Consider the following 14,904-nt stretch of genomic DNA (forward strand, 5'->3'; position numbering starts at 1 on the left):
AAAGACCTTGGCTCCCAGTATGTTTCCAGGCACAATTCAAAGTGCTGGTGCTGACCTTGAAAGCCCTAAATGGCCCAGTATCCCTGAAGGAGCGTCTCCACCCCCATCGTTCTGCCCGGACACTGAGGTCCAGCTCTGAGGGCCTTCTGGCGGTTCCCTCCCTGTTAGTTGTGAAGTTACAGGGAACCAGGCAGAGGGCCTTCTCAGTGGTGGCGCCCGCCTGTGCATCACCCTTCCTTCAGCTGTCAAGGAATAAACAACTATCTGACTTTTAGAAGACATCTGAAGGCAGCCCTGTTCAGGGAAGTCTTTAATGCTTGATGTTTTATGGCGTTTTTAATATTCTGTTGGGAGCCGCCCAGACTGGCTGGGGAAACCCAGCCAGATTGGCAGGGTATAAATAATATACAGTGGTACCTCTGGTTAAGTACTTAATTCGTTCCGGAGGTCCGTTCTTAACCTGAAATTGTTCTTAACCTGAAGCACCACTTTAGCTAATGGGGCCTCCCGCTGCCGCTGCGCCACCACTGCACAATTTCTGTTCTCATCCTGAAGCAAAGTTCTTAACCCAAGGTACTATTTCTGGGTTAGCGGAGTCTGTAACCTGAAGCGTATGTAACCTGAAGTGTCTGTAACCCAAGTGTAATGGTTCTAGGGGTTGCTCGTGTGTAAATCGGCGCCACACCTGGCTGGGTTACCTGGGTGGACTTTTTCTGTCTGGACAGCCTCTCACCCGTGGCTGTCTCAATCGCTGGCGGAATCCGTCAGTGGGCGTTTCTTGAACTTCTTCCAGCAAAGCAGCTCTTTGACGCCTAGTCGCCGCCTACTCTCCCTGCGCAGAAGTCTTCTGCGCAGGGAGGGTGTGGGCAGCGGAGGACCCGTGCTCTCCCCGCTGGTCCCCGGTGAGGAGTCCTGGAGCCCCCTCGCCGATTCCCCCATCTGCCCCCCTTCTCCACTGGTGCTACGCTGATTTCCTTCCCCAGAAGATGGGCTGCTTCTCTCCCTCCTGTGACGCTCTCTGGAACCCCTCTGGAGCCCTCCCTCTCCCTCTGGCTCCGATGGCAGTTCCCTGACACCGAGATACCACTGTATCATCATCATCATTATTATTATTATTGCTGGCCCACCTAGCAGGGATATTGAGGATAAAATGGGGAACCCACACAGATCTCCTTGGCAGAAGAACAAGGGAGGAGAGAAAGGAAGGCAGTAATGGGTTGCATTTTATCCCTACACAGAAGACAGCACTCGTTTCATTGATTCCGACTCGGATCCTGAAGACTCCGCAGAGGCGGGCATCGAGGGGCCCCCGCGGCGAGGCAGCGAGACCAGCGGCGACGAGGAGACCCCGTCTGCGGACGAAGCCAGCGAGGAAGGGGCCCTGAGCCGCACTTACAGCGCCGGTCAGTCGGACTCCGAAGACGTCTCTCCGTTGCAGCACTGCCCGACCCAAAAGGAAGTGGACCAAGATGCGGTTTTCGGGCGAGAGGGCGACGGGGAGAGTGCGGAAGGGCATGCGGGAAGGCCGCCGGAGGCTTGCAACACAAACCAGTCGAACAACGTGGCGTTTCCGCAACCTTTCGGCTACAAGGCGTTAGAGTAGTTTCCCCAGCCTCGAAAACGGGAAAGAACAGTCCGTATGCATAAGATCTGCCAACGAACAAAAGCCAATTCCTGCAGTTCTTGGTGCCCTTGCTAACCTGCCTTTTCAACGCAAACCTGGTTATCCTTTCGCCCGTTTTGGAACTGGCCGCGAAACCGGAGCAGGCCGAAATTAAGGTTTCCGTGTGGTTTAGCAGGCTCCCAACCCCTTTTGCACGAGCGGCGTGTTAAAAAGAACAGTCCCAGATACAACCCTGTTGTGATATTATATTTGCACCGTCCTGTCCTTGTTCGCAGAGGTTCTCGGTTCTCTGCCAGAAACTACCCGGAAAAGCAGCCCCTTTCAAAGTACTGATTTGAAGGGCCTTCACTTTAGCAAAGCAGAACTCTTTGTTTATTTTGCTACGGATAGGGTTGGGTTTTTAAATGCCAGCCCCTTCAGCTATGTCATTGTGTTGTTTTTAAAAAAAGTCAGGGTACAAACTGACCGTGGGGGAGGCTTGCTGGATTAAGAGGTACTAGAAAGGTTGTGATCCACCCTTTCCAGGAATCAAGCGCCGCTGCGGACTTGCTACTGAACAGATAAGCGCCGGATTGCAGCCTGCTGGCGACGGTTGCAGTTTGCTTTCTGCACTGTGCTCCAAAAAAATACTCCTAGCTCATTAAGCTAGAAAAAAATTAAGTAAAAGTCTTTCTTATATGAGGCTTATTTCCCCAGAGAGACGGGTTTGTTGGACGAGCGGATCCCAGCTCAGGATTTCAAGCTAGCGTAACCTGCATCGTTTTGTGAACAGAAGATGGGTGCGTCGATCACTTAGTTCAGATTTTAAGAGGCTTTTCCCGACTCTAGCAGTAGATGCGTTGCTGGGAAAAGGCCGTGGCTCTGTGCTTTAGAGCATGTTTGGTGTTCAGGCGGCTGCGATCTCCGGTATCTCCCAGTTCAGACTGGGAGAGACTCCCTTTCTCCGAAACCTTGGAGAATTGTCGCTAGCTGGTGTGGCCAGTATTGAGCCAAATGGACCAGTGGTCAAGACTCTGCATAATACAGCTTTAAATCGATTCAGGACAAATTCTTGGCATTAGGCAGTTTCCAATTTCTCCACTCCTAGGTACCCAAGAGAATATTTACCTCTGAACAAAAGATGAGAGGGCAGTGACTGGGGCTCTCACTAGGGCTGGGCAAAACCTAGCTTTCAACACACCGGCCAAACACTGCGTTTATCTACTAATCTACCACGTCTGAAATAAAGATGGAGCTATGTAGAGGCGTCGGCCGGCTTCATGGTTTCCCCAATTGTGATTTTTTGTGTACACAAACATCACGATCCACGATGTATTGCCAGGTCGAAAATTACGAAAGTGGCACCACGATACGGACTTCAAACCGCTTTGGACGATATATGGATATACATGCCCAGCCCTATACAAAACCAGTCACCCTGTAGAAGTGTTTTATATATATACATGTTTTTAGCATTTTGTCGGGAGCTGCCCAGAGTGGCTGGAGCAACCCAGTCGGGTGGTGGCATATAAATAATAATTATTATATTGCTTTAAAAAGGGGGCGGGTCTGGGACCCAGGGCAAAAGGTGTGGGTGTCAGAGCAGCCCTGCTCCGCTTCCTGGTAATGCCAACAGTCCTGTGGGAAATGTAAGAAAACAACAGAGCAGAAAGGTTTTTCTTCCGTGAGGCCAACTAACTTGCCAAAACCTATGCAAAAAACACCTTCAGCATCATTAAGGAGAGCTTTGATTTGGATCTGGCCCAAGAGACCCACCTAATCCATCGCCCCGTTCTCGCAGTGTCCTGGCAGAAGCTGAGCACGGCAGCGCCGCCTAGTGGCAAGGGCTTTCGAAGAACCGAGACGCCTCTTGCGAGACTCCGTTGTGCTTTAATGGGATGGCGGTTCCCAGCAAAGGGTGGCGCTGTGGGTTAAACCACAGAGCCTAGGACTTGCCGATCAGAAGGTCGGCGGTTCGAATCCCCGTGACGGGGTGAGCTCCCGTTGCTCGGTCCCTGCTCCTGCCAACCAAGCAGTTCGAAAGCACGCCAGTGCAAGAAGATAAATAGGTACCACTCCGGCGGGAAGGTAAACGGCGTTTCCGTGCGCTGCTCTGGTTCGCCAGAAGCGGCTTAGTCCTGCTGGCCACATGACCCAGAAGCTGTACGCCGGCTCCCTCGGCCAATAAAGCGAGATGAGCGCCACAACCCCAGAGTCAGCCACGACTGGACCTAATGGTCAGGGGTCCCATTACTTTTACAGGGAACAGAGGCAAAAGAAATATCAGCTTCCGGAGAAGGCAGGAACGGTACCGTGTGTGAGAGTTTTGTTTCATGTGTCGAGGATGGATGAGGGGAAAGAGTGTGGAGGTTCAGGTCTTAATAACCTCGGCTTTTTAATTATTTGTACATAAGGTACCCCTCCCTGTGTTTGAGAGCCTGCCTGTTTGGCAGCCCGCTGGTTTGCTTTTTAAACTGCTGCACTCGCAATCCTGGACTGATGCTTTTGTCAGGTATGAAAATAAAGTAAGAGTACACAATCCACTGGAGTTGCGTCAATTTCCTTCCCACTCTCCTGCAACAATTAACAACCACCCTGGAAATAGCGTTTGCAAGGAAGCCTCCAAAATACCTGTAATACCTCACTGGTTAATAACAAAGTGTTGTTAAATTCAAAGTGTTGGTGCTGACCTTGAAAGCCCTCGGCCCAGTATACCTGAAGGAGCGTCTCCACCCCCATCGTCCAGCCCGGACACCGGGGTCCATCTCCCAAGGGCCTTCTGGTGGTTCCCTCCCTGCAAGAAGCGATGTTACAGGGAACCAGGCAGAGGGCCTTCTCGGTGGTGGCACCCGCCCCGTGGAACACCTTCCCATGAGATGTCAAGGAAATAAACAACAATCTGACTTTTAGAAGACATCTGAATGCAGCCCTGTTTAGGGAAGTCTTCAATGTTTGATCTTTTACTGTGCTTTTAATATCCTGTTGGAAGCTGCCCAGAGTGGCTGGGGAAACCCAGCCAGATGGGCGGGGTATAAATAATAAATTATTATTATTACACAACTGGGGGCATCTTTCCCTCCATGGTTTCCCTTTTCAGTTTTTTCCTACAAAATGCTAGACACTTTCCAAGCGCTCAACAATAATCCTAATAAAAATAAACATTATCAGTTCCAATGCTTTATTGAAATGATAAGCTTATTAAGACAGTCGAGGCTCCTTTCAAGAGAGGCGGATTTCCCCCAGCAGTGATCAGCAAAACAGAGAAAGAAAGAGGAACGTTCTCAGGAGTCCAGAAAATTTCTCGCAAACAGTTTACTGCAAGCACACTCTAAAGGCAGATACCTCTACATAGGTCCTCCATCCAGGCTTCTTCATTCAAAGCACACAGCCAAAAACCACTTCCAGGCTACCCCATCAGCGTAAGCAAAATATACCCAGTCCCAGTTCGGTTGGGGGTGGAATTATCAGAAGGGTGCTTATTGCGACGTTAGCAACCGGTTCCACTTCAGGTCTAGAAACTTGGGTGGTTTCGAAGGAGCAATCGCCTGTCCAAGAAGACTCCCACTGACCTGGGCTTTCCAGAAGAGACACAAACACGTACACCTCAAATTCCGACCCTCGCGGTTACTGGGAAGGCAGGTTTGCCGTCTCCGCGCTCCACGGAAAATTGGCGGAACCACGAGGCAATATAGGAGAAGTGTTGGCATCTTGTTAGGTATGCTGTTCAAAATCTGTCAAAGAAGCGTTTCTCAGCAAAGAAGATCTCTCTAAAAAGAGGCCGCCCACATTTCCTCTGAAGGTAAGGAGATAAGAGTACCTTGCGAAGTAGTTTTGCCGGCTACTGCACCAGTCGGTAGGTGATATACCGTCCTGCCGTCTCGCTGGGACGGATGATCTTCACCACCTGGAAGAAGGCAGTTCTCAAAATCAGGTACTGATTTGGGAGAAGGCAGGAAGGGAGCCGGTAGCCTTTTTCACACAATACAGGCATAATATATTGGAATTGTTGGCAGTGGCGATGGCAGCAAGTTTCAGTAGTTAAAAAAACACGAGACTAAGCCCTTTAAATTTAAATTGTAATGTTCTCTTTCCCATGACTGTAAAACAAGCATGTCAAACAGGTAAAAACAGGGCTTTTCCTCCTCCCTAAAAAAAGGTCATGGGACGCGGGTGGCGCTGTGGGTTAAACCACAGAGTCTAGGACTTGCCGATCAGAAGGTCGGCGGTTCGAATCCCCGCAATGACGGGGTGAGCTCCCGTTGCTCGGTCCCTGCTCCTGCCAACCTAGCAGTTCGAAAGCACCTCAAAGTGCAAGTAGATAAATAGGTACAGCTCCGGCAGGAAGGTAAACGGCGTTTCCGTGCGCTGCTCTGGTTCGCCAGAAGCGGCTTAGTCCTGCTGGCCACATGACAAGGAACCTGTACGCCGGCTCCCTCGGCCAGTAAAGCGAGATGTGCGCTGCAACCCCAGAGTCGGCCATGACTGGACCTAATGGTCAGGGGTCCCCTTACCTTTGACCTGAACCCCAGTTTTTAATTCTATGAGTAGATCGCAGCCTCTTGGAAGTTGCTGTAGAGCAACAGAGAGCCCATGAACTGGTTCCTGTCCCCTTCGACTCACGTGTGGCCCAACGCTGTCCTTTCCGCAAGTCCTTACCTGGCCTCGCTTGATTCCAAAGTAGCGAGCCACCGGGTCCCCGGCCTGTATCCTGGGGAGCTGGTTCTCTCGGAGCTTACTGGGGGGAAGCAGTTAAGGGAAAGCAATCCATCCGTTTCACCTCCCCGGGAAGAAAGAAGGCAAGTGTAACAAGCAAGGTTCAATTCGGGGAGAAGATGCACTCATTCATGTCCTGGCTCATGACAACTAGCGTCAGACAATGGCGGTTGGGCGAGGGGGGATCCCTTTTGAGGGCCACACGCTCCCTTCTGAGGGCCACATTCAGACGGCAAAAGGGGATGGAGAAATCAAAACAGAAGCTGCGTGGTACAGGGGTTAGTGTCAGCGTTAATTATCTTCCTTATGTATTTTGTGTTTCTGTAACATAACTTTTGGGGCATGGGTGGCGCTGTGGATTAAACCACAGAGCCTAGGACTTGCCGATCAGAAGGTCGGCGGTTCGAATCCCCGCAATGACGGGGTGAGCTCCCGTTGCTCAGTCCCTGCTCCTGCCAACCTAGCAGTTCGAAAGCACAGCAAAGTGCAAGTAGATAAATAGGTACCACTCCGGCGGGAAGGTAAAGGGCGTTTCCGTGCGCTGCTCTGGTTCGCCAGAAGCGGCTTAGTCCTGCTGGCCACATGACCCGGAAGCTGTACGCCGGCTCCCTCGGCCAGTAAAGCGAGATGAGCGCCGCAACCCCAGAGTCGGCCACGACTGGACCTAATGGTCACGGGTCCCCTTTACCTTTAACATGACTTTTGAGACCTACGAGGATAGGGCAGCAGAACGAAAAGAAGGATACTATCGGGCCAGTAACTCAGTCACCTCCTCTTTGGTCATGACAACGTGTTCAGGAACCAGCTGCAGAGGCAGAAAGAAAGAAAGGTATAATAAGAATAAGAATAAGAATAATTTATTATTTATACCCCGCCCATCTGGCTGGGTTTCCCCAGCCACTCTGGGCGGCTTCCAACAGAACCTAAAACACAATAACCCATTAAGCATTAAAAGCTTTCCTAAACAGGGCTGCCTTCAGATGTCTTCTAAAAGTCTGGTAGTTGTTTTTCTCTTTGACATCTGGTGGGAGGGAGTTCCACAGGGCGGGCACCACCACCGGGAAGGCCCTCTGCCTGGTTCCCTGTAACTTGGCTTCTCGCAGTGAGGGAACCGCCAGAAGGCCCTTGGAGCTGGACCTCAGTGTCCAGGTAGAACAATGGAGGTGGAGACGCTCCTTCAGGTAGGTCAGGACGCAGGCAAAAAACAGGATGAGGACACAGCTAGTCACTTTTGGCACACAGAAAGCTCTTTCAACCCATTAGGCAGAGAAACAACTTGGGTAAGAATGGAGGCCGTTTTTGTGTCCTACAGGGAAACAAATGTTCCACAGCGGACTAATCTGGCATGAATACATTTTGTTTTCTGGTGACACTTCCAAATTACTCTGCTAAATCACGTATTTCAGGATAACTGTTTGCACAACCCAGTAAGGAAGATAACACAGTAAGATTCAAAATGGCAACAATTAATTGCACTTTTATTCCAAATCCAACCGGAACCATTCTGTGTGATTGATTCAACAAAATGGGTGGACCTTTGGCCTGGAAAAGAGGAGACTTGGTTTTGTTCTCATTTTGGAGACTTTCTGTTGCCTAAGCAGCATTTATATAGCATTAAATCAAACGGAGGAGACGCCTCACCTCGTGTTCAGTGATGTTGATCAGCAGCTCTTGCTGAAGGAACTGCTCAAGGATGTACTTGGGAGCCATGTCTACGAGAGACTGAAAAAGAGCGGGAGGAAAAGGGACATAAGCTAATGTCAGGCTTCAGGGAATTGGCTTCCTCCACCGCTTGGCAGTAGATAAGCAGAACAAAGGAAAATGAGCCTTCTTACAAGTTAGAAACTTCAATGATCACAGCGAGAGAACAAAGAACCCATTTCCTAGGAATGGCGGTGCTCCCAATTAGGAAATCCACCCCCTTACGCCCCTAGTCACCCACGTCACTCCTACGTCTTGTAACCTCTTTATCAGGGGTCAGCAAGGTATACCTGGGCCAGTTCACTCCAGCAGAGTTCCCTTTGTGGGTTGGATTCTGTGCGCGGCGCACGTGCGCACACGATTTCCAGCACCACGGAAGGGAGTCCCCGCGCCGTGGTGGTTTAGCACAGCATGTGGGGACTCACCGAGCCGACGGCTTGGTTCGGGGGCGGCTCGTGGAGCGGTTAAACAATCCCTGCGGGCCACTTGTGGCCCAGGGGCCTCAGGTTGCCTACCCCTGCTCTGTACTTTATGTTCTGCCACTTTCTCAGCCCTCATTGAGCTTGGGGAGGGCGGAGGAATGCTTCCCAGAGACAGTGAATCGGTTAACTGGGACCGAACAATGGGAGCTCACCCCGTTGCAGGGATTCGAACTGCCGACCCGATCGGCAAGCCCAAGAGTCTCTGTGGTTTAGACCACAGGGCCACCTGCGTCCTTTAAGCACTAGGTTAGGTAAAGGTAAAGGGACCCCTGACCATTAGGTCCAGTCATGGCAGACTCTGGGGTTGCGGCGCTGATCTCGCTTTACTGGCAGAGGGAGCTGGCGTACAGCTTCCGGGTCATGTGGCCAGCAGGACTAAGCCGCTTCTGGCGAACCAAAGCAGCGCATGGATACGCCGTTCACCTTCCCACCGGAGCGGTACCTATTTATCTACTTGCACTTTGACGTGCTTTCGAACTGCTAGGTTGGCAGGAGCAGGGACCGAGCAACGGGAGCTCACCCCGTCATTGCGGGGATTCGAACTGCCGACCTTCCGATCGGCAAGCCCTAGGCTCTGTGGTTTAGACCACAGCGCCACCTGCGTCCCTTAGGCACTAGGTTAGCAAGCCCTGAACCAAATAACATCAGCACAAAGGGGAGTAGTAACCTGCACCAAGGTACCATATTTTCCCGTGTACAACACGTCCCCGTGTATAAGACGGGGCTATTTTGGGGGGCTACAATTTAAGAAAATGGGGGGGAGATGGCCCAATGTTGTTGAACTGTTTCTGGGGGAAGGACTGCCCTGAGTTGTTAAGCTGTTTCGGGGGGCGGCGAGGGGGATGCCGAAAACCACTCGCCCGAGCCGCAAACGCTGAGATTCGCACGTGTCGCCAAAGCAAACAAGCGCCCGTCAGCTCGCCGACAGCGGCCGGCGATTGCCCGCCCAATTGTGTCAGCAACGGCCAATCCTAAGCAGCCCTTGCCGCAGCCACCAACCACACACCCGAGCACCAGTGACGAGCGGCTGAAACAAATCGCCTCTCCACCCTCTGCACTACCTGTGTGTAAGACGACCCCCGATTTTTAGCATTCTTCTTGAGTAAAAAAAAAACCCTCATCTTATACGCAGAAAAGTACAGTATTTCGTCGCCTGCGAAGGTTCGCTGCCCGCCGAATGTCTTGTGCCCAAACTAGCCCAAACTGTGCCCTCTAGGTTGAACACCGCGCAGATGGACTTGGCTACCTGCTTAGCTGATGGAGTCATGCCCTGTTGGACCACGATGAGGGCCCGGGTGATGTTTTCCTCCTGCATCCGCTGACAGTACATCTTGATGGTCTTAATCCCAACCTTCGGCTCCTCTGAAAGGGAACAAAACGGCACGGTTGGCGTGAGAAAATACCGTATTTTTCGCTCTATAGGACGCATGAAGGGGAAATGTGTGTGCGTCCTATGGAGCGAAGAAGCCATAGCCCCGCGACCCTCTCCCGGCTGGAGAGGTGACACGCGGGTATACCAGGAGCCTCTATAGCCGCGCGTCACCTCTCCAGCCGGGAGGGCACTGGCGGGGCTAAAGAAGCGCCCCACGACCCGCTCCCAGCTGAAGAGTGTGTTTGGGGCTAAAGAAGCCCTCCTATGGCAGCAGCCTCTCCGCTGCGCGCCTTTCCGCTTCTCCCCAACCTGCTCTTTGGGGCTGGTGGTGGGCTTCCCCCCGCCAGCCCCAAGGAGCAGGTCGAAAGGAACCTGAAGCCTGGAGAGCGAGAGGGGTCGGTGCGCACCCAGCCCTCTCCAGGTTTCCAAGGTAGCTGCCTGAAGGTGACTGAACGCACCTTAAACGGCACCTTGTTTTAGAGGGGGAAAACAAAAGGGGGAAATTCTCCCCCTCTCTGCGCAGCCCCTCCTGCCGCTTCGCTGAAGGGGCGCTGGGCAGAGAGGGGGAGAATTTTTTTTCTTGTTTTCCTCCCTCTAAAACAAGGTGCGTCCTATGGTGCGAAAAATACGGTAATTTGTCCTCACCACTACCCTCTCTAGAGCCAACAGGCAAGACTCCCGTTTCTTAATAAAAAAAGCAAGCTTCCAGACCTCAGTGTGACAGCGAAGCAGCATCTGAGAAGTTGCACATACAGTGGTACATCGGGTTAAGTACTTACTTCATTCCGGAGGTCCGTTCTTAACCTGAAACTGTTCTTAACCTGAGGTACCACTTTAGCTAATGGGGCCTCCCGCTGCCACCGCGTGATTTCTGTTCTCATCCTGAAGCAAAGTTCTTAACCCAAGGTACTATTTCTGGGTTAGCAGAGTCTGTAACCAGAAGCGTATGTAACCTGAAGCATATGTAACCCGAGGTACCACTGTATAGCATTGTCACAAGTTTACTGACAACTGCATGAATTATTCTAGCTAGGCAGTAGAAGGGGCAAGTAGAATATAAAATGGAAGAATGGTATAAAGAGGTGTGGGATACAGCTATTAATGATAAATTAACATGTGCCATTAAGGCAAGATGGAAAATATGCAGGAGAAATGATTTTGAGAAGATATAGAGGGTGTTCGTAGAATGTGTGCTGTTAAATGGGGGTTGGAGGATGGATGGCGTCTAACAGATTGAGGTTGAATCCTGACAAGACAGAAGGACTGTTTTGGGGGAACAGGGGGCGGGCAGGTGTGGAGGACTCCCTGGTCCTGAATGGGGTAACTGTGCCCCTGAAGGACCAGGTGCGCAGCCTGGGAGTCATTTTGGACTCACAGGTGTCCATGAAGGCGCAGGTCAATTCTGTGTCCAGGGCAGCTCCATCTGGTACACAGGATGAGACCCTCCCTGCCCGCAGACGGTCTGGCCAGAGTGGTGCATGCTCTGGTTATCTCCCGCTTGGACGACTGCAATGCGCTCTATGTGGGGCTGCCTTTGAAGGTGACCCTGAAACTACAACTAATCCAGAATGCAGCAGCTAGACTGGGGACTGGGAGCGGCCACCAAGACCACATAACACCGGTCTTGAAAGACCTATGTTGGCTCCCGTACGTTTCTGAGCACAATTCAAAGTGTTGGTGCTGACCTTGAAAGCCCTAAACGGCCTCAAAGGCCCAGTATCCCTGAAGGAGCGTCTCCACCCCCATTGTTCAGCCCGGACACTGAGGTCCAGCTCCGAGGGCCTTCTGGCGGTTCCCTCCCTGCGAGAAGTGAGGTTGCAGGGAACAAGGCAGAGGGCCTTCTCGGTGGTGGCGCCCGCCCTGTGGAACACCCAACCTTCAGATGTCAAGGAAATAAACAACTCCCAGTACATTTCCGAGCACAATTCAAAGTGTCGGTGCTGACCTTTAAAGCCCTAAAAGGCCTTGGTCCAGTATACCTGAAGGAGCGTTTCCACCCCCGTCGTTGTGCCCGGACACTGAGGTCCAACTCCGAGGGCTTTCTGGCGGTTCCCTCACTGCGAGAAGCCAAGTTACAGGGAACCAGGCAAAGGGCCTTCTCGGTAGTGGCACCCGCCCTGTGCCCTCCCACCAGTTGTCAAAGAGAAAAATAACTACCCAACTTTTAGAAGACATCTGAAGGCAGCCCTGTTTAGGGAAGCTTTTAATGTTTAATAGGTTATTGTATTTTAGTGGTTTGTTGGAAGCCGCCCAGAGTGGCTGGGGAAACCCAGCCAGATGGGCGGGGTATAAATAATAAACTATTATTATTATTACTATTATTATTAAAACAAAAAGGGGCCAAACCATCACAAGTGGTGCTAAAATTCTGGGAGGCTGGACAGTTACAATGGAATGGTCTCGGTGGTGGGGTGCACATTTTTGTTCTTACTTTGTCAAAATAAAAAGTTCCAAAAATTAAAAAATGAAGCACATCCTGTTGAAAGAAAAAAGAGAAAGCTAGCCAAGCCTAGGAAGATGACACAATCAAAGCAGCAGTTGAAAGGGGATGAAACCTTTTGCTGAATGCCATCGCCTCACCTGGGAAGAAGACAAACATCTGATCGGTGGGGTCGTCGTTGTGTGCCACCAACACAGTGAGGTCCGTCCGCCGGGGTCGTCCTTCGCTGGGCTTGTCGCCAAACTGGGCTTTGAACTCCTCCAGGGTCTGGTCCAACTCATCCTGGGTGACCAGGTAGCCTCGATCGTGACACAGCTGGAGCGATTTGGAAGTAAGGAAGAACAAGAGGGGAGAGAGAAATCCATTGCAGGTTACAGCAACAGTGAAGGCGACATTTTTCCACCTTCGCCGCATCAAGCAGTTGGTCCCTTGCCTTTCCCGCCCCAACCTGGCCACAGTGATCCATGCAACGGTCACCTCCAGGCTTGACTACTGTTATTCGCTCTACACGGGGCTGCCCTTGAAGCTGTCCCAGAAACTCCAGCGGGTGCAGAATGCAGCAGCGAGGCTCCTCACGGGGTCTCTGCCATGGGAGCATATTCACCCAGTGCTTTTCAAACTGCACTGGCTCCTGGTGGAGTACAGGGTCAGGTTCAAGGTGCTGCTTTTGACCTTTAAAGCCCTTCACGGCCTAGGTCCCTCGTACCTACGGGACCGCCTTTCCCGGTATGCCCCACGGAGGACCTTAAGGTCCATAGATACCGTAGAGGGACCCCTGACCATTAGGTCCAGTCGTGGCTGACTCTGGGGTTGCGGCGCTCATCTCGCTTTACTGGCCAAGGGAGCCGGTGTACAGCTTCCGGGTCATGTGGCCAGCATGACTAAGCCGCTTCTGGCAAACCAGAGCAGCGCACGGAAACGGCTTTTACCTTCCCTCCAGAGCGGTACCTATTTATCTACTTGCACTTTGATGTGCTTTCGAACGGCTAGGTTGGCAGGAGCAGAGACCGAGCAACGGGAGCTCACCCCGTCATTGCGGGGATTCGAACCGCCGACCTTCTGATCGGCAAGTCCAGGAGGCTCAATGGTTTAGACCACAGCGCCACCCGCGTCCCTCAGGGGCCCCTTTACTAAATAGAAACTTAACCCCAAAAGTTAGGACCAAGATTCAAATCCTGACTGGGTAACTTTGCTCACTAGTAACATTGAACCATGAGGACGAGATGGTTCTAATGCATCCATTCTGCAGGAAACCAGCCCTGAGTGCTCACTGGAAGGACAGATCCTGAAGCTGAGGCTCCAAGACTTTGGCCACCTCAGGAGAAGAGAAGACTCCCTGGAAAAGACCCTGATGTTGGGAAAGATGGAGGGCACAAGGAGAAGGGGACGACGGAGGATGAGATGGTGGGACAGTGTTCTCGAAGCAACCAGCCTGAGTTTGACCAAACTGCGGGAGGCAGTGGAAGACAGGAGGGTCTGGGACAGGTGAGGCTGCTGATCCCTTATTTGGGCTGCTGATCCCGTATTTCCGAGGCTGCTGGCCCCTTATTTTCAAATCTGAAAGTTGACAGCTATGACCCTGAGCCCCTCCAGGAGGGGGGGGGGTTATGACCCTTAATTCCCCTCCAGGTCTGTCTTCGCACAACGGCCCTGCCAGGTAGGCCTCCGAAGTACTGCGCATGCGTTATAAAAGGGAGCCCCCTCCCCTCTTCAGCCCCCTCCCTCCCCCTCGTTCCCGGGCTCTTCCGACCCCCGCTCCCTCCTCCCCTCCTCCCTCCCCGCCCGCCCAGACCTGCATGATGGTTTTCCGGATCTTCCACAAGCGGTACGTCTCCTCCTCGTCGTCCATGGCGCCCGGCGAAGCGTCGAAGAACACTGCGCAGGCGCAATAGGGCTTTATAAACCCGACTGGAGAAACTACGCATGCGCAAAGCGCGTCGTCCGGGCGCCGTTTTATGACGGAGAAGGCTCTACGCATGCGTATGGAGACTTCACGCCTCTTCTCCCCAACGAGCGCCGCAATGGCAGTTCTGCGCACGCGCGATGTTTTTTTTTAAAAGCTATCATGGGTTTCTCCGGCGCCGTACTGCGCAGGCGCCAACGCTTCCGGTTGCCCTCCTGTCGCTATAGCAACGATGGGAGCATAGAGATACTACGCAAGGGGGAAAAATGAAGAGTAGTGCTAGGGACACAAATGTTACTGAGCTTCTTAGGGGGGGAAAGTTAAGCCTATATATGGCTTAAATGCACACAAAAAACCAATATATTTTCTTTTTTGCATTTTATATTTTTACTTTTTTGTATTTTTTCTCTTCTTTTTGAAAGATTTGGATGCAATGTTTAATTCCTGCCTTCCCTGTCATTTAAAAAATGCACTATTTTTACTTTAAAAATAAAAATAAATAATATTTTTATTATTTATCCCCACTGATAAGGGAGAGAGCCGTGTTCTTGTTTTGCATTTGCTCAACGGCTAAAGTTTATGCATTTTAGCTAAGGAGAAATGGGGATTTTGGTTGCAGTTTAAAAACTGCCTGCACAGTCAGTTTTGGGGTTTGGGAAACCCATTCCTTCAATAATAATAATAATAATA

At 51.6% G+C, this 14,904-nt stretch overlaps 2 protein-coding genes across 5 annotated transcripts in view; one reads left to right on the plus strand and one right to left on the minus strand.

Moving 5' to 3' along the window:
- The window catches only part of ARHGAP45 (Rho GTPase activating protein 45), a 51,872-nt gene extending 47,728 nt beyond the window's left edge, over positions 1 to 4,144 (plus strand). For 2 of the 3 annotated variants that reach the window (XM_081895413.1, XM_081895414.1), the window contains one exon: positions 1,239 to 3,264. In XM_081895413.1, the coding sequence (XP_081751539.1) occupies positions 1,239 to 1,603 (365 nt within the window). In that variant the 3' untranslated portion in view covers positions 1,604 to 3,264. Of the gene's footprint in view, positions 1 to 1,238 lie in introns of all 3 variants that reach the window. The other variant, XM_081895412.1, reaches the window with a different exon arrangement.
- Positions 4,145 to 4,764: 620 nt separating this feature from the next.
- On the minus strand, positions 4,765 to 14,204 carry POLR2E (RNA polymerase II, I and III subunit E). Of its 2 annotated transcripts, XM_081895927.1 has the most exons (8): positions 14,104 to 14,204; positions 12,452 to 12,626; positions 9,746 to 9,861; positions 7,958 to 8,038; positions 7,063 to 7,121; positions 6,260 to 6,338; positions 5,421 to 5,507; positions 4,765 to 5,334 (listed from the first exon to the last, which is right to left on the minus strand). In XM_081895927.1, the coding sequence occupies exons 1-7, from the start codon at positions 14,158 to 14,160 to the stop codon at positions 5,442 to 5,444; spliced, it is 633 nt and encodes a 210-aa protein (XP_081752053.1). In that variant the 5' UTR covers positions 14,161 to 14,204; the 3' UTR covers positions 4,765 to 5,334; positions 5,421 to 5,441. The 2 variants fall into 2 exon arrangements, with proteins under 2 accessions (XP_081752053.1, XP_081752052.1); XM_081895926.1 differs by having other exon boundaries at positions 4,765 to 5,507.
- Positions 14,205 to 14,904: the final 700 nt, after the last annotated feature.

Source organism: Podarcis melisellensis, assembly GCF_964234715.1.
Source record: "Podarcis melisellensis genome assembly, chromosome: 18".
NCBI classification, from domain to species: domain Eukaryota; kingdom Metazoa; phylum Chordata; class Lepidosauria; order Squamata; family Lacertidae; genus Podarcis; species Podarcis melisellensis.